Source organism: Equus quagga, chromosome 1 (assembly GCF_021613505.1).
Source record: "Equus quagga isolate Etosha38 chromosome 1, UCLA_HA_Equagga_1.0, whole genome shotgun sequence".
Taxonomy (NCBI): Eukaryota; Metazoa; Chordata; class Mammalia; order Perissodactyla; family Equidae; genus Equus; species Equus quagga.
In genome coordinates, this window is record NC_060267.1 from 134,874,783 (window position 1) to 134,894,646 (window position 19,864).

General features: G+C 41.0%; 1 protein-coding gene across 2 annotated transcripts in view; it reads right to left on the reverse strand.

Moving 5' to 3' along the window:
* RAD54L2 (RAD54 like 2) overlaps window positions 1-19,864 on the reverse strand; it is a 121,850-nt gene that overhangs the window by 19,057 nt on the left and 82,929 nt on the right. For both annotated transcript variants that reach the window (XM_046638306.1, XM_046638312.1), the window contains 6 exons: window positions 4,574-4,775; window positions 3,481-3,620; window positions 2,911-3,027; window positions 2,357-2,583; window positions 1,143-1,325; window positions 868-1,001 (listed from right to left, as the gene is read on the reverse strand). In XM_046638306.1, coding sequence (XP_046494262.1) covers window positions 868-1,001; window positions 1,143-1,325; window positions 2,357-2,583; window positions 2,911-3,027; window positions 3,481-3,620; window positions 4,574-4,775 — 1,003 coding nt within the window. The remainder of the gene's footprint in view (window positions 1-867; window positions 1,002-1,142; window positions 1,326-2,356; window positions 2,584-2,910; window positions 3,028-3,480; window positions 3,621-4,573; window positions 4,776-19,864) is intronic.

Sequence of the window (19,864 nt, forward strand, 5' to 3'; positions counted from 1 at the left end):
AGAATTTCAAGTCATTCCTATAATAAATACAAGGTAGTAAAAGCAAAGGCAACATTCTGCATTTCACCTGCCCAAGCTGCAGTAAATAAAGAGCCAAAGATAAGCAGTGAAGGAGTTAGAGTAGCAGAGACCAGATTGACATTCAGCACAGTCCCTCTACTCCTCAACAACTGAGCCCTGGCTGTCTTTCATTAACTGCATGAGGACTAACAGTCCTGAAATCTAGGAAAGAAGAGCAGGTGATCAACCACCTTTGGGGCCACTCACACTCTCCTCATTTTGATGTGTGTGACCAATCATCACAAAAGGCAGCCTTTGAAGAAAAGAAAGTCTACCTTCTCAATTATCCATTGAGGTTAGATTTTTGGAAATCAGGTTGAACTTATGGAATGGAAAAGAAGTTTATTTAAATCCAAAACAAACAAAGGTTTGCACCTTTCAAAGCTTGGAAGTTGTACCATTAAAGGTCAACTGTAGATTGGTGCTTTAAAGAAGAGACTGATGATTAGGTTTCTAAGAAAAGAGAAATGTAAAAGGTGAAAAGTTAGAAAATGGAAACTTTCACTTTATCACGTTGAATTTTATTAGTATATACATGGGAAAATGTGACCATGCACACATATATTTCAGGGTATAAAAGCTGCTTCAAGCAGAACACAAGAAATTTCGCAAGCTACTTAACTTTGACTTTACTGAGAAGCTAGGTTGAGAAAAAAATGAGTAGCAAGAAGAAAGAGAGGGACACATCAAGAAACCAAAAGGAATTTTGGAGGACAGGGCACATATCCAAACAAACTGCCATGACATCAGGATCCCGGGAAGAAGTCTAAAAGGAAAGGGGCAGAGAGGAGGGGGCAAGCCACCTACTTGTGCTCATCATTCAAGATGTGAACTTTAAAGAACCGAGGCTGAACTTCTTCAGGCTTGTTGTCAGCTGGAAGGGCTTCAGGAGCTGGCAGCCACATGTTGAACTCTGCCAGCCAATTCTGAAGAGTATTAACCTGTCAGAAGGCCAAGTCCAAAAAAGAGAGTTTTAAAGAACAAGCTGAGAGCTGAGCTCATCAAGTTTTTCAGTGCCCAGTAAGGCATTAACCCAGAGCTCTTCAGAGGGGTGACTAAGTGGTGCCTTCCCAAACTCTTACCGGCACAATGGCAAGGACAGTTTTGGCTGGTGTGTGGCGGAAGAGGACATCGATGAAGGAGATCACTTGCAAAGTTTTCCCCAGACCCATGCTGTGGGCCAGGATACAGCCAAAGCCACTACTGGTCTTAAACCTCTCCAGGGACTCAACCAGGTTATCATACAGAAACCGGATCCCACCAATCTGACAAGGGACAAACACAGACAAATGTCAGAGGGACTGGCAAAGACCAGGGCTCTAGTTTTACTCACTTTGGAACTAGTAGGAATTAAGTAAATAAGCAGACATTATACTAGACAGCTGATGTGGACAGCTATAGGAGTTTCCCTGTACCCTTACTAGTCTATTGGCTGGTGATAATCTTCTTGGAGAAAACACAGAAAAGCAGTCACCTGGTACAACGGCCTATCTGAAACAAGAATCTGTAGTACCAAATTCCTAACAGGGTCTTCTATTCAGCCTTGGGCTGGCTGCCTTTGGCTGCTCATCTTGAGGTAGCCCATTCCATGAGGAGCAATTCTTATTGTCAGAGTTCTTATATTGAGTCAACCTCTGTGTTCATGAAATTTTCACTTACTGGTTCTGGTTCCAGGCTCTGGGTCAACACCAACTACTCTGTTCCCTCCTATCAGAAAGTCCCTCAGACTTCTGACTCTCACAAGTCTTCTGGAGCCACAACTTCCTAATCAAAGCACTGCTCTCCAGAGAGCATCTCAGTCAATCTTGCATATTTCACAGAAGGAGGATCAAGATTATTAAGCAAAGGGGCTGGCCCCGTGGCCAAGTGGTTAAGTTCACGCGCTCTGCTGCAGGCAGCCCAGGGTTTTGTCAGTTCAGATCTTGGGCACAGATATGGCACTGCTCATCAAGCCATGCTGAGGCAGCATCCCACATGCCACAACTAGGACCCACAACTAAAAATATACAACTATGTGCCGGGGGGCTTTGGGGAGAAAAAGGAAAAATAAAATCTTAAAAAAAAAAAAAAAGATTATTAAGCCAAGAGATCCAGTGCCTTCTACATGATAGGGCAAATCTGAGGCTTGACCCTTCTCATTCACTAGGAATCCTAAAGCAACAACTGCTAGAAGGAAGGATCAGGCCTTTCCAATAGCTGCTTGTGGTACCAAACAAGTACTTCACAGGCTGCAAAGTAACAACTACCAGCAGGTGATGTCCGCTGAAAAGGACAGGAGAGTCAAGATTTGCAGTACCTGGTGAGGTTTCACTGCCCGTGCCAACTGTGGGGCCAGGAAGACATTCTCCTCCTCCGGAGGGTGGTTCAGGTTGACAAGGACCCGCCCCAGGGCATCACGCTGGTTTAAGACATCATTCACATGGGTGCCACCCTTCTCCTCTTCCTCATCCTCCTCACTGACGGACTCACTGCTGTCCACAATGTGCAGAGTGTCCTCCTCTCCAGAGCTCAGTTCAATCACCTCTGAGGCAACCAACAAAATAAAACAAAACAAAACCCAGGGAGCAAAGATAATTTACTGTCCATTGTTAAAGCAAAAGAGCATGGAAACAAAGTTAGAACTTATCATCAGTTAGGAAAAATTTGATTTTTATTATTTCTCTCTTCCAACTTCAAGCTAAGACAAGGGAAAAACTTACATTTACCAAGGAGACTCAGGGAAATTTGTCATAGTCAGACCCCAAACTGAATGAGGAAGAACTGAACTCTTTTCTATTCAAAGGTATAGCCAATCTCTCAGGGTGAACATTGGGTCAAGAGGAAGCAGAGGCACCTCTGGCTCAATCTTACCATCTCGACTGCTTTTTTCATCTTCACTGCCACTGCTACTGTCCAAACAAATGACTTCTTGGGCCAAGACCCGAGGAGGCAGTTGGGGACCATCATTTGCTCTTAAGACAATTTCCTCTAGGAAAAGAAAGATGGAAGGGAATGTCAAAACCATATTTAGCTCAAACATATTTCCAAAATTGATTCACCACCCCTCCTCCTTTCTTGCTCTCAGGGGGACTGTCCCCTGAGGAGAGAAGTAGAGGACATCTCAGAAACCTCAGCCCTCATTCCAAATTTACTTCCTGGTATCCACCTGACCACTAGAAAATGTCCTAATCCTTTAGCATATTAAGATTCAAAGTTACAGGGGGAAAAAACCTAAATAAGATCAATTTCAGGCGTATATTTTTATCCCTCTTAACTTTTTAAATGAGACCCTTCTGATTGTGTGCTCCCAAGAAGCTGAATGACACAAAAGGATTCCTGAGAGACCATGATCTTATTCCAGATCTGTCCTTGACCACTGTACATGCCAAGGGCCTCTTCTCCCTGTTCTTCAGGGCCCTTCCTGCCACCTCTACTACCTACCAGGAAGGAATTCCAGGGGAACAGTGGGAATGGGGGCTGCGTAATCCTTCCTCTGCTGCTCCAGGCGTTTCCTTCTTTCCAACTCTTCCTGTTGTGCTGCTTTGGTAACTGGCTCCAATTGATCCTCCCGTAGTAGCTTTCTAAACATTAAAATAAGAGAGAACACTTCGATTCACTTGAGATTTGGACAATGTAATGTCAGGCTAAATAGGGAAATCATCAGTACTGAGCTCAGAGAGCTGAGGTGAGAAAAGGAGAAGCCACATCACTCACACTACACCCATGCAATGGGCAAGGTTAAAAAAAAAAAAAGATACTTTAAGACTCAGGTGGTTCTGGGCTAACATATTTTTCATATTATTTAACTTCCTGACAGATGCTCCTGCCTACTCATCTCTGCACATAACAGATCAAGAATAAACTAGAGTAATGTGAGATTTGTAAAGCTGAAAAGCAGTATTAAATAATAGATTTGTTACATAGGAAAGTAGGATTACGGATTCTACATCCTTATTTCCCAAACTTAGAGTAATATTTTCAAGTTGTCATTATGTTTAAAAACAAAAAAAGATGAGGGTAGAAACAGAAAAAGATATCATTTATCTTCTTTCAGCAGCAAAATTATTTGGTAGAAGGAAGGACTGTTGGGGATTTGGATAGTTAAGGAAGTTCACATCTGCTGATTTCTTAGCTCAAGGAAGAAGCTCTGCTTTGGACCACAGTCCCTGGCCAACTAAAGTTGAGTTCCAAGAAGATGAACTCCTCTTGTTTTGACATAAGGAAAAAATAAAGGAAGAAACGAGTCCAACCAGAGCATCCTATCATCCCTGGGCTGCTTCCCAGGGCCTCCATAGAGTGAGACATTCCCTAGCAGTATTTGAGTGCCATCCACATCCACCACGCATCCTCTGACACTCCCAGACCAGTGATCCTGAGCTGGATTTTCACTATTATTTGGGGCACACAGCTTATACTTTTCTCCTTTGGAAAGAAGAGTCTCCTCCTCATACTAGTCCTTCTGCTACTGACAGCCTTCAAATGAAGGTAATACCTCTATTCTCTCTCTTCTCCTCTTACCCAGAGCACAGCTCACCGTATGTTTCTCCTCATGTGGGAGGGTTTCTGAGCTCTCTTCTTTTTGGGGTCCTCAGAGGCTAGGCTCTTGCCTTGGTGGCGCCTAAGCTGCTCTGAAGGCTCAGACTGAGATGAGGTAGTTGAAGTGCACCGCGGTGGCTGCTGCCCATCTTCCTCCAGCTGGGCACACTCAGTGCCACACATGTCTTCCAGGGATGGGTCTGAAAAGACAAGGGGAAAGAGGTACCAGGGACCAACCTGCACTGGGGGAAAAAATGGGTTCTGATGCCAGACACACCTGGGTCCAAATCTCAATTCAGCAATTTGCTAACTGATGATCTAAGGGAAGTTACTTACCACTCTGAACCTCAATGGACTTATCTATAAAATGATGGTAGTGATGCCCATACATCAGAGCTGTTGAGAGGACTAAATAGTGTGCATGCCTAGAACCCAGCCTGTCCCAGAGTAGGCTCACAATAAATGATAGCCATCATGCTTGCTATAATTTAGCACTATGATCAGAGTGGTGAAGCTTCTTGGCCTGAGACTGCTCAGAAAGGGACAGCTGGGTTCCAAATACAGCTCACACTCACTTGTGTGACTCCAAGCAAGTCTCATCAGCAAACAGGGAGAATACTCCTCCTTTCAGTGTCTTAAAATGTTCACTCATTCAATTCAGCAATCATTTAATGAGGACTTACAACATGGCAAGCACTGTCCTAGATGCTTCAAGGGATATTTATAAGACTCCTTCCCTTCAAGGAGGTTGTTTTCTAGACATAATAAAGCAAAGTGTGCTAAACAGGAGGGGTAGGCCAACTGACCTAAAGAGCTTAAAAGTTTAAGATACCACTTTCAGCCAGAGGTAATTAGCTAAACCAAGAATAATTGTGTTAGGGTCACAGGAATATGAAAGAGACTATTTCGTGGGATGATCACACAAGAAACTATAGGGGAGGTAAAATGGGAGTGAGGCCTTGAAAGCTAAGCAGGATGTCTAAAGAAACTGCACTAGGGACAGGGGGAAAAAGGGAAGAAATTCCCGGCAGAGGGAATGTCATTTGTGACATCAAACACCAGCAAGGACTGGGGTTGGAGTAGGAAAGTTGATGTGCACATCCCTCTCCTAAGTCAGCTGAGCAGCATTCTGTTCACTAGATGGGCAGGCTTTGAGTCACACAGACCATAAGCCTGTCCCCAAATCCACCAAAGCCTCCCAGATACACACACTATACAACCAAAAGGTCTTTCCCAAAGGTAAGAAGAATTCAAAACTAGAACATAAATGCTATAACTCAGGTGCTCTAGTCAATGCCACTTGGCTCTCAGTCAGGAAGGACTCGGGAAGTTTGGGGGTTTTTGTTTGTTCATTTGTTTTTTTTATTGAGTTCATAAGAGTTTACAACATTGTGAAATTTCAGTTGTACATTATTACTTGTCTGTCACCATATAAGTGTTCCCCTTCACTCCCTGTGGCAGCCCCCTTCCCCTGGTAACCACTGAACTGTTCTCTTTGTCCGTGTGTTCATCTTCCACAAATGAGTGGAATCATATGGTGTTTGTCTTTCTCTGTCTTGCTTATTTCATTTAACGTAATTCCCTCCAGGTCCATGTTGTTGCTAATGAGATGATTTTGACTTTTTTATGGCTGAGTAGTATTCCATTGTGTATATATACCACATCATCTTTTTTTATTTTTTAAGATTTTTATTTTTCCTTTTTCTCCCCAAAGCCCCCCAGTACACAGTTGTGCATTTTTAGTTGTGGGTCCTTCTACTTGTGGCATGTGGGACGCCACCACAGCGTGGCCTGATGAGTGGTGCCATGTCCGTGCCCAGGATCTGAACCGGCGAAACCCTGAGCTGCCAAAGTAGAACGCTTGAACTTAACCAGTCGGCCACAGGGCCGGCCCCTATACCACATCTTCTTTATCCTGTCATCAGTCAATGGGCACTTGGGTTGCTTCCTCGTCTTGGCTATTGTGAATAATGCTGCAATGAACATACGAGTGCATAAGTCATTTTGAATTGTTGATTTCAAGTTCTTGGGGAAAATACCCAGCAGTGGGATAGCTGGGTCATATGGTATTCCTATTTTTAGTTTTTTGAGAAATCTCCATACTGTCTTCCAGAGTAGCTACACCAGTTTGCGTTCCCACCAGCAGGGTATGAGGGTTCCCTTTTCTCCACAACCTCTCCGATATTTTTTATTTTTTGAGTTGGTGGTTATAGCCATTTTAACAGGCATAAGGTGACACCTTAGCATAGTTTTGATTTGCATTTCCCTGATTATTTGTGGTGTTGAACATCTTTTGATGTGCCTATTGGCCATCTGTATATCTTCTTTGGAGAAATGTCTGTTGATATCCTCTGCCTGTTTTTTGATCGGGTTGTTTTTTGTTGTTGTTATTGTGTGAGTTCTTTATATATTATAGAGATTAACCCCTTGTCAGATATATGATTTGCAAATATCAATTGGTGGGCTGTCTTTTTGTTTTGATCTTGGTTTCCTTTGCCTTGTAGAAGCTCTTTAGTCTGATGAAGTCGCATTTGTTTTTCTTTTGTTTCCCTTGTCTGAGAAGACATGGTATTCGAAAAGATCCTTTAAGATCAACGTCAAAGACTATACTATCTATATTTTCTTCTAGGAGTTTTATGGTTTCAAGTCTTTGATTCATTTTGAGTTTATTTTTGTGTATGGCGAAAGATAATGGTCTACTTTCATTCTTTTGTGTGTGGCTGTCCAGTTTTCCCAATATCATTTATTGAAGAGACTATCTTTTCTCCATTGTATGTTCTTAGCACCTTTGTCAAAGATTAGCTGTCTGGAGACGTGTGTTTTATTTCTGGGCTTTCAATTCTGCTCCATTGATCTGTGTGCCTGTTTTTGTACCAGTACCATGCTGTTTTGATTATTATATCTTTGTAGTACATTTTGAAGTCATGGATCATGATACCTCCAGCTTTGTTCTTTTTTCTCAGGATTGCTTTAGCTATTTGGGGTGTTGTGTTGCCCCATATAAATTTTAGGATTCTGTGTTCTATTTCCGTGAAGAATGTCACTGGGATTATGATTGAGACTGCACAGTTGAATCTGTAGATTGCTTTGGGTAGTATGGACATTTTAACCATGTTTATTCTTCCAATCCATGTGCATGGAATATCTTTCCATCTCTTTATGTCATCACTGATTTCTTTCAATAATGTCTTACATTTTTCATTGTATAGCTCTTTCACCTCCTTGGTTAAATTTATTCCTAGATATTTTATCTTTTTGTTGTGATTGTAAATGGGATTGTATTCTTGAGTTCTCTTTTTGTTAGTTCATTATTAGAGTATAGAAATGCAACCGATTTTTATAAGTAGACTTTGTACCCTGCAACTTTCCTGTAGTTGTTGATTATTTCCATAGTTTCCCAATGGATTCTTTAGAGTTTTCTATAATATAAAATCATGTCTGCAAACAGTGAGAGTTTCACTTCATTTCTTATTTGGATTCTTTTTATTCCTTTTTCTTGCCTAATGCTCTGGCCAAAACCTCTAGTACAATATTGAATAAGAGTGGTGAGAGTGGGCATCCTTGTCTTGTTCCTGTTCTCAGAGGGACAGCATTCAGTTTTTCCCCAATGAGTGTAGTGTTGGCTGTGGGTTTGTCATATATGGGCTTTATTATGTTGAGATGCTTTCCTTCTATACCCATTTTATTGAGAGTTTTTATCATAAATAGATGTTGGATCTTGTCAAATGCTTTCTCTCCATCTATTGAGATGATCATGTGGTTTTTATTCCTCATTTTGTCAATGGGGGGGTATCACATTGATTGATTTGCAGATGATGAACCATCCCTGTGTCCCTGGTAGAAATCCCACTCAATCATGGTGTATGATCTTTTTGATGTATTGCTGTATTCAGGTTGCCAATATTTTGTTGAGGATTTTTGCATATATGTTCATCAGTGATATTGGCCTGTAGTTTTCCTTTTTTTTTTGTTTTTAAAGATTTTATTTTTTCGTTTTTCTCCCCAAAGCCTCCCCAGTACATAGTTGCATATTCTTCGTTGTGGGTCCTTCTAGTTGTGGTATGTGGGACGCTGCCTTAGCGTGGTTTGATGAGCAGTGCCATGTCCGCGCCCAGGATTCGAACCAACGAAACACTGGGCCGCCTGCAGTGGAGCGCGCGAACTTAACCACTCGGCCACGGGGCCAGCCCCTGTAGTTCTTTTTTGTGTTGTCCTTGTCAGGCTTTGGTATCAGGGTGATGTTGGCCTCGTACAATGTGCTAGAAAGTATTCTTTCTTTCCTAATTTTCTGGAATAGTTTGAGAAGAATAGGTACTAAATTCTCTTTGAAGGTTTGGTAGAATTCTCCAGGGAAGCTGTCTAGTCCTGGACTTTTATTTTTTGGGATGTTTTTGATTACTGTTTCAATCTCTTTACTTGTGATTGGTCTGTTCAAATTATCCATTTCTTCTTGATTCAGCTTTGGGAGGTTGTAAGAGTCTAAGAATTTATTCATTTCTTCTACATGGTCCAATTTGTTGGTTAGGAAGTATAGTGTTTTTGGTGGGATTATTTTTGTTTGTTTTTAAGTAAACTTTCAAGTTTATTTGGATTTCACCAGTTTTCCACTAACATCCTTTTACTGTTACAGGATCCTATCCAGGATATTATTTTGCATTTAGTTGTCATGTCTCCTTAGTGTTCCCTAAATTGTGGCAGTTTCTCAGCCTATTCTTGTCTTTCATAAGCTTGACACTTTTTTTGAAGAGTACTGGTGAGATGTTTTGTAGACTGTCCCCCAGTCTGGGTTTGTTTGATGCTTTCTAATGATTAGATTAGGGTTACGGTTTTGGGGAAAGAATACTACAGCAGTAAAGTGCCTTCTCATCACATCACATGATAGCAGCAAGACTTAGTACTGGTAATACTAAACTTAATCGCTTGCTTAAAGTGGTGTCTGCCAGATTTCTCCACTGTAAAATTACTATTGTTCCTCTTTCCATATTTTACTCATTAGAAGCAAATCACTAAGCCCAGCCCACAGTCAGGGGGAAGAGAATTAAGCTCTAGTTCCTGGAGGAAAGGGCATCAAAGAATTCCTGGATTTATATTAAAACCATGTACAAAAAATTGTTTGGTAAGGCAGGACTTTGAGGCTTTGAGGATGCACATATCCTGCTTCTTAAAAGGTTCCTCTACTAATGTTAACATTCATCAGTGGATCTTACCTGCAACAATTATTACTACGGTATTGTAATGGTGATTTTCTATTACACTCTTTGCTTTTCACATTTATTACTTAGAAGTCTTCTGTAAGGGAAATTTGTCCCTTCTCCCTCATTTATATATTCAACATTTATGTCAGTATGCATTGAAGCGTCAGTGGGGTGAGAAACACTCAATTCTGTAGGCTTTGATAAAGTGAGGCAGGGTTGCCACAGATCTCAGTGAGTGAACCAGTAAACTCATGTCCCCAAACTGAAAGAAAGACGTAAGAAAAGACCTCATCCTAGGCACGCAACCAACAAAAAATAACAAATGGGCCGTCTCACCAGTCAGTGGCCGAGTCAGGGAATCATGAATATACCAGACATTCCGTTACTTCTCACCTTCTGTGGCTTGGTGTGGCCCCCTCCTCGACCTATTATCATTCTGGTTCCTTATGATCTTTTCCATACTGATGCCAGATTCTAGAACAGCATGGAGTTGGAAACTAAGAGATAACAGAGCATAAGGGTTCAGTATGGACACTGAAGCCAGATCGCTAGGGTGTGAACACTAGCTCTGTCCCTTACTATATACCTTTCTGTTCCTCAATTATGAAAAGAGAATAACAACTGTACTATTATATGAGATAGCCTAAATAAAGTGCTAAAACAATGACTACATACAACAGCTGCTGCTTTTACTATGATTTCTGGTTTCTTATTTCTTTTCTTCCTTACAATAACAGTACAAGGTGAGTTCTGCTCCCCTCATTTTAAATACGAAAAACCAAAGCCGTAAAAAGTTAAAAAGACTTGCCTATGGGTATATAGGAAATAAATGGGGAAACAGGAGCAGACAGTTAAGAGAACAAGCTTTGTAGTCAGGCAGCCCTGGTGTGGAATCCTTGCGTTGAAGCCTCTCTGTCACTTACTAGCTCTGTGTTCATGGGTTCAACTTCTCTGAGCCATAGTTTCCACAACCGTAAAATGGGGATGTCAATAGCACTTTCATGGAAAATATTATTCTTAAACCCAGGTCTGCCTAACTCCATACTCCCAACCACTATGAACAGTCTGGGAGCACACAAAGCTCTGGGGCTTAGTCAGCCATACTGGGTAGCAGTATTTATTTGTATAGAGAACTAAGACTTCAATTATATACCCTAATCAAAGATCGGAAATAAGAAAGGAAAGGGGGAAGCTGAAATGACATGTGCAGACTGCATTTTGTTGTCAAAAAATGAGTGTTTCTTACAAACCTACACATGCACACTCCACATGAGGCTGCAGACCACAGCTTTATTCTAAACCTCTCCACATGAGATTGCCACAAACCAGCTACTGTTGACTCTCCTATCCCCTGCTTTTCGTTTAGACTAACACACATTTGAGCATCTGCTATATACCAGGCCCTGTGCTAAGGCACAATGGAACAGTCCACACAGGGAAACACGTATACAGTGTGGTGAGTGCCTAAGAGCAACAACACTTTGGGAAAGGACACCTAACCCACCCTTGCCTAGGACTGGGCATGGAGGCACTTCCTTGGGAAAGGTGAAACATGGATTTAATCTAACAGAATGGGTAGACACCAGCTAGTAAAGAAGGAACATTCTAGGCAGATATAGGAGCATAAGCAAAAGGAATAGAGACTTTAAATACGGTGGAATGATTGAGAAAATACGTGCAGTTCAATACCGGCTAAAATGAATTAAGCACAGCAGCAGCACGAGGGGCCTTCCAACCCAATAAACCAACTTGAGTGTAGACTCAAGATCCTTCCTGGATGCTGGCACAGAAGTCAACCCCTGTCCCAGGGAAGACTACTTCCAAGGCCTTTTCTTCCTAGTATTCTACATTCCACTACGTGGTGTTTGGATGGAGAGGGGAAGCTAATGTGGCCATTGTAAAAGTGGGTGGTAGAAGGGGATACATGGGTATGAAGATGTGTGCACGCATGCACACACACTCATAGGTGAACGCCGAAGGTGATTTACTCCCCCTGCAGCAGCACTGGAAGCATCTTCCTTGGCTCTTACACTGAGAGATGACTGAAGGTTTCAGGTAGATAACCTTTGCTTTTTGCGGAGCAAAGGGGAAATGGTCAAGGGAGGCACCAGACAGGAATGCTCATGATAGGACACTACAATACCATTAACATGAGGAAGAGGTTCAAACACCCTAGTCCCCTCTCTGTTATCACTGGATCCACATAGGCCTTTTATAAAAGACCTCCCAAAGACAGTAGAGTCCAGAGTGGTAACAAGCATTGGGAATGCAATAAGAGCATGTTCCATCTGCTAGGGAAGCAAGGTGCCACTGCTCACGTGTCCAGCCAGACATGGACACAAAAGCACAGCTTTTGTGGAGACATAAAAGAGAAGCTCCAAAGAGGAGCTCCAAGTCTGACTAGTTTCCCTCCCAGATTCATAACCCTCTTCAAACAGTCCTCTCTCATTTCCATCTGAAGCACTACAGGAGGAAAGTTCAGCAATTCTGTTTTCCTTAAGAAGAACTATCATTCCTTCAGGCCACCCATCCCTCCAAAGAGCTAATACTTCCACGGCATTGTCACATTATACTAATGTCACCTTTCTCCTAACTCATAGCCCTGAGTTCTTCCCTCCTAAAAGGGGAAGCCATCAAATTCCCCTCCTCCCAAAGAAAAGGTGGCTGGACAGCAGACTCTCTAAGAGGGGATATCCATTGCCAAATGGCCACTTCCACCAACACTGCAGCTTGGCCTACACACCAACTACATTTGGGGCTGGATTAGCACACTTCAACTTGGTGTTTTGCTGGGTCCTCTGACCTGGTTCTGATAATGACCTTTGATGCTCTCCTGGCCTTAAGGTCTTTTGTTTTGCTTATATTTCCCAAGCAAATTTATTGAGTAATCACTTGGAGGAATAGTTAGAGCCAAGGGTAGAGAGCAGACAGACAGGACAAAGTCAGAGCATAGAGAGCAGGCTGTGAATGTCAGGCCAAGGGGTTTGAACTTGATCTGTCGGGCAGTGGGAACTGGTTGCCAACTGTTATATTTCTTTCTTCTGGTTTCTGCCTCACAGAGCAGGTTGTTCTTGAGAGAAGGAAGAACAGAACCTGATAGTCTTTCAATATCACAGACAAATTCACTACCAAACATGCCAACTTGTGAGTCCTGGCTATGAATTCCTGTCTGGCAGGGGTTGAATGTGGCCAAGTGCAGTAGCAATGTTAAAATGGTCAGACACAATATATACAATTTTCATGCACACTTAGTTCAGACACAAGTTTCCCCTTTCCTTTATATAAAAGACAGGTCTAAACCAGCTTCTTACCACCCAGCATTCTTGGAATGAATCCTCAGCTCTGGGTTTAACAACTACTGCTTGCTTGCTAAAAAGCTTTAGTTTACAGATGCACTAATATTTAAAGTTTGTTGTCAGGTTTTTACAAGTGCTCCATTGCTGCTTTATGATGCTCATTATGAAGTTTCTGGTTTACAAATAACATTTTAATATATCCCACATCTTAAACAATTCTTTTTTTTTTTTTTTGAGGAAGATTAGCCCTGAGCTAATATCTGTTGCCCATCCTCCTCTTTTTGCTGAAGACAACTGGCCCTGAGCTAACATCCGTGCCCATCTTCCTCTACTTTAAACGTGGGACGCCTACCACAGCAAGGCTTTTGCCAAGCGGTGCCACGTCTGCACCTGGGATCTGAACCGATGAAGCCTGGGCCGCCGAAATGGAACGTGTGCACTTAACCACTGCACCATCGGGCTGGTCCCTTAAACTATTCTTAATAATAAAATTATTTCAAAATTTCTATAATTAATTTTTTAAGTCAAAATGTAACTTTTTACTACATGCTCTTTTGTACCTTCTGAATACTGAAACGTGAATTTATAACCTAATCCAAATAATTCATCTAACTTTCAAAGAATAGCCCTTCCCCAAATCCTAGAATATAATCCACCAAAAGCCACTGAGGAAAAAAGAGAAAAAGTTCAACAAGGAGGTAAAGAGACATGTATTCTGACAGACAACAAAGGGAAATTAGTGTCTGCATGATTTAAAAGTCAACGACTAACAAAATGAATAAAAATCACATGATCATCTCAACAGATGCAGAGAAAGCATTTACAAGATACAGCATCCATTTATGATAAAGACTCTGAATAAAACAGGTATAGAAGGAAAGTACCTCAACATAATAAAGACCATATATGACAAACCCACAGCTAATATCATTCTCAATGGAGAAAAACTGAAAGCTATCTCTCTAAGAAGAGGAACCAGACAAAGATGCCCACTTTCACCACTCTTATTTAACAGAGTATTAGAAGTCTTAGCCAGAGCAATCAGACAAGAAAAAGAAATAACAGGGAGCCAAACTGGAAAGGAAGAAGTGAAACTGTCATTATTTGCAGATGACATGATTTTACATATAGAAAATCCTAAAGAATCCACTAAAGAACTTTTAGAGATAATAAATGAGGGGCCAGCCCCATGACTGAGTGGTTAAGTTCACGTGTTCTGCTTCAGCGGCCCAGGGCTTCACTGGTTCAGATCCTGGGCGTGGACATGGCACTGCTCATCAGGCCATGCTGAGGCAGCGTCCCACATGCCCCAACTAGAAGGACTCACAACTAAAAGTACGCAACTATGTACTGAGGGGCTTTGGGGAGAAAAAGGAAAAATAAATCTTAAAAAAAAAAAAGAAGATCTAATGAATAGGACAAGTCGCAGGATACAAAATCAACATACAAAAATCAGTTGCGTTTCTATACACTAACAACGAAGTAGCAGAAAGAGAAATTTAGAATACAATCCCATTTACAACTGCAATAAAAAGAATAAAATATCTAGGAATAAACTTAACCAAAGAGGTGGGAGATCTGTACACTGAAAACTATAACACATTGTTGAAAAAATCAAAGAAGACACAAAGAAATGGAAAGATATTCCATGCTCTTAGATTGGAAGAATTAACATAGTTAAAATGTCCGTACTCCCTAAAGCAATCTATAGATTCAATGCAATCCCTATCAAAGTTCCAACAACATTTTTCACAGAAACAGAACAAAGAATCCTAAAAGTTATACAGAACAACAAAAGACTGCAAATAGCGAAAAGAATCCTGAGAAAAAAGAACAAAGCTGAAGGTATGACACTCCCTGATTTCAAAATATACTACAAACCTGTAGTAATCAAAACAGCGTGGTATTGGCACAAAAACAGACACAAGATCAATGGAAAAGAATTGAGAGCCCAGAAATAAACCCACACATCTATGAAAAGCTAATTTTCGACAAGGAAGCCAAGAACATACAATGGAGAACGCAAAGTCTCAATAAATGGTGTTGGGAAAACTGGACAACCATATGCAAAAGAATGAAAGTAAACCATTATCTTACACCGTACACAAAAATTAACTCAAAATGGATTAAAGACTTGAATGTAAGACCTCGAACCATGAAACTTCTAAAAGAAAACATAGGCAGTACTCTTTTCAACATCAGTCTTAGCAGCATATTTTCAAGTACCATGTCTGACTGGGCAAGAGAAACAACAGAAAAAAATAAACAAATGGGACTACATCAAACTCAAAAGCTTCTGCACAGCAAAGGAAACCATCAACAGAAAGAAAAGACAACCTAACAACTGGGAGAAGATATTTGGAAACTATATATCTGATAAGAGGTTAATATCCAAAATATACAAAGAATTCATACATTTCAACAACAAAAAAACTAACAACCCAATTAAGAAATGGACAAAAGATCTGAACAGAGATTTCTCCAAAGAAGATATATGGATGGGTAATAGGCACATGAAAAGATCATGTTCAACATCATTAACTATCAGGGAAATGCAAATCAAAACTACAATGAGATATCACCTCACTCCTGTCAGAATGGCTATAATTAACAAAACGGAAGCAATAAGTGTAGGAGAGGATGCAGAGAGAAGGGAATGCCATACACTGCTGGTGGGGGTGCAAACTGGTGCAGCCACTATGGAAACCAGTATGCTGATTCCTCAAAAAATTAAAAATAGTTTCAGAGGGAGGAGGCGGAGCAAAAGGGCGGGGTGAGCTGACCCAGGACTCTCCCCTCCAAAACACAACAAAGAATTGGAAAGAAACTGAATTTCAGCTAATAAACCTAATGCCAGACCATCAGAGACCTACAGTACCAAAAAGACGGAGGACGGAGAGGCTGCAGCCGGCCTCGGAGGAGCTGGAACAGGGTAAGAGAGAATTTCGCTCCCTCCCCTAGAGACTGCGATCGCTGCCGCGAGTGCAGGAAGGAGCAGGGAAGGGGCCGCACGACCAGGGGATCATCCAGGACTCCCGCCGCGGGTACAGTGGAAACCCGCTGACGGGGGAAAGCTTCTGTGTGAGGGGACCCCATAAAGCCAGGGCCCTGGGAGACCAGAGAACAGAGCTGATCTGAATCCAGATAGGCGCGCAAGAAAAACAGCCCCTCCCTCCCAGCAAAGCGCACTGGGCACTGCCATCTTGCCCAAAGGCGGAAAACTCAGAACATGGGGCTCTCAACCCCCATCTAGTGGCGAGAGGCTGTAAATGCAACGGAATTTTATCATCATGTGCAAAAACCGCTCCTCTACGATCCAGCAGTTTATAAAAGCTCCAGACCCAGAAGGAAAACAATAAAAACACAGAATTAAGTCCTGAGGACTTGGAAATAGGTAAACTAAGTGAAAATGAGTTCAGAGTAGCTATAATCAAAAAACTCAATGCGGTGCAGAGAAAGATAAGAGAAACAAGCTAATGAGTTCTGGAGTTACTTCACAAAAGAGATTGAAATTATAAAGAAGAATCAAACAGAATTACTAGAGATGAAAAACACAATGGACCACATAAAACAGAATACGGATTCCCTGAATGCCTGTGTAGACACCATAGAGGAGAAAATTAGCATAATCGAAGACAGACAAGCTGAAGGCTCCAGACAGAAGAAAGAGAACTAAGAATTTTAAAAAATGAGGAAAATATCCAAGAGATAGCAGATTCAATGAGGAGAAAGAATTTAAGGATCATAGGAGTTCCGGAGAACGTGGAAAAGGAAAATGGAGCAGAAAGTGTGCTTAATGAAATTATAGAAGAGAACTTCCCAAATCTAGGGATCGAGGGAGAAATGTGTGCAGAGGAAGCTTTCAGATCTCCTAGATTTGTCAATGTAAAAAGACGTACTGCAAGGCATATAGTAGTAAAAATGGCAAAAATGAAAGACAAAGAAAGAATACTCAGGGCAGCAAGAGATAAGAAAATAACCTACAAAGGAACCCCTATCAGACTTTCAGCGGATTTCTCTACAGAAACTTTACAAGCTAGGGGAGAATGGAGTGACATATTCAAAACTTTAAAAGATAAAAATCTTCAGCCAAGAATACTCTATCCAGCAACAATATCTTTCAGATATGAGGGAGAAATGAAATCTTTTCCAGACAAACAAAAGTTAAGGGAAGTTGTAACCAAAAGTCCTCCACTACAAGAAATCCTCAAGAAAGCTCTCATACCTGAAAAAAGAAAAAAGGGAGAAAGGGGTCACAAACCACAGAGTAGGGAGACAGATAGATAGAACCAGAATAGGATAGCAAATATTCAACTATAGCATTAGGATAAAGGTAAGGAAACTACCAAAGCAAAGACAATCTTATCACTCGAACTACAAACTCATAACACGAGTTGGAATAAGAATTGAAAATAATAATTTAGGAGGGGAAGAGCAAAAGGTCTAAATCAGTATTGGTCAAGTAAGTAAGAGACCACCAGAGAACAGACCATATTATACACGAGATTCTAAATACAAACTTCAGGGTAGCCACTAAACTAAAAATCAGAACAGAGCCACAAAACATAACTAAGGAAAAATCTAATAAACCCAGCATAAGAAATTTCAGTAGTCAATGGGTAGGTTAAAGCACACAGGACGAGAAACAAAGGTAATGCAGGAAATCCAGATAACGAGCCACAGATTGACAGCATTAAGTCCACATGCATCAATAATCACCCTCAGGGCTGGCCCCGTGGCCGAGTGGTTAAGTTCGAGTGCTCCGCTGTAGGCGGCCCACTGTTTTGTTGGTTCGAATCCTGGGCGCAGACATGGCACTGCTCATCAAACCACACTGAGGCGGCGTCCCACATGCCACAACTAGAAGGACCCACAACGAAGAATATACAACCATGTATGGGGGGCTTCGGGGAGAAAAAGGAAAAAAATTAAATCTTTAAAAAATAATAATAATAATCACCCTCAATGTAAATGGATTGAACTCTCCAATAAAAAGACACAGAGTGGCAAAATGAATTAAAGAACAAGATCCAACAATTTGTTGCCTCCAGGAAACACACCTCAGGCCCAAGGACAAACATAGGCTCAGAGCGAAGGGGTGGAGGACAATACTTCAAGCTAATAGCAAGCAAAGGAAAGCAGGTGTTGCAATTCTTATATAAGACAAAACGGATTTCAAAATAAGGCAGGTAAAGAGAGACACAGAGGGACACTATATAATGATCAAAGGGACACTTCATCAAGAAGAAATAACGCTTATAAATATCTATTCACCCAACATAGGAGCACCAAAGTTCATAAAGCAACTGTTAACAGACCTAAAGGAAGATGTTAAAAACAACACAATAATAGTAGGGGACCTCAACACCCCACTAACATCAATGGACAGATCATCCAGACAGAAAATCAACAAGGAAATAGTGGAGCTAAATGAAAAACTAAAACAATTAGACTTAATAGACATATACAGATCACTTCATCCTAAAACAGCAGAATACATATTCTTCTCAAGTGCACATGGAGCATTCTCAAAGATAGACCATATGTTGGGAAACAAGGCAAGCCTCTAAAAATTTTAAAAAATTGAAATAATAACAAACATCTTCTCCCATCATAATGCTATAAGGCGAGAAATTAATTACAAGAAAAAAGCTGAGAAAGGCACAAGGATGTGGAGACTAAAGAATATGGTACTGAACAAGCAATGGATCATTGAAGAAATTAAAGAAGCAATCAAAAAATACCTGGAAACAAATGAAAATGATAACAGGCCATACCAACTCATATGGGATACAGCAAAAGCTGTATTAAGAGGAAAATTCATCGCAATACAGGCACATCTTAACAAACAAGAAAAATACCAAGTAAGCAATCTTAAACTACACCTAACTGAACTAGAGAAAGAAGAACAGACAAAGCCCAAAGTCAGCAGAAGGAGAGAAATAATAAAAATCAGAGCAGAAATAAATACTATTGAAACGAAAAAGGCGGTAGAAAGGATCAATGAAACAAAGAGCTGGTTCTTTGAGAAGATAAATAAAATTGACAAACCCCTAGCCAGACTTACAAAGAAAAAAAGGGAGAAAGCTCAAATAAACAAAATCAGAAATGAAAGAGGAGAAATAACAACAGACTCTGCAGAAATACAACGGATTATAAGAGAATACTACAAAAAACTATATGCCAACAAAATGGATAACCTAGAGGACATGGATAAATTCTTGGATTCCTACAATCTCCCAAAGCTCACTCAAGAAGAAGCAGACAATTTGAACAGACCAATCACAAGGAAAGAGATTGAAACAGCAATCAAAAACATCCCAAAGAATAAAACCCCAGGATCAGATGGCTTTCCTGGGGAATTCTACCAAACTTCCAGAGAGGACTTAATACCTATCCTTTTCAAGCTAGTCCAAAAAATTATGGAGGATGGAACACTTCCTAACACATTCTATGAGGCCAACATCACGCTGATACCAAAGCCTGACAAGGACACCATGAAAAAGGAGAACTACAGGCCAATATCGCTGATGAACATAGATGCAAAAATTCTAAACAAAATTTTGGCAACCAGAATTCAGCAATTCATCAAAAGGATCATACATCAGGATCAGGTGGGATTCCTACCAGGGACACAGGGATGGTTCAACATCCGCAAATCAATCAACGTGATACACCACATCAACAAACTGAGGAAGAAAAACCACACGATCATCTCAATAGATGCAGAGAAAGCATTCGACAAGATCCAACAGCCATTTATGATAAAAACTCTGAATAAAATGGGCATAGAAGGGA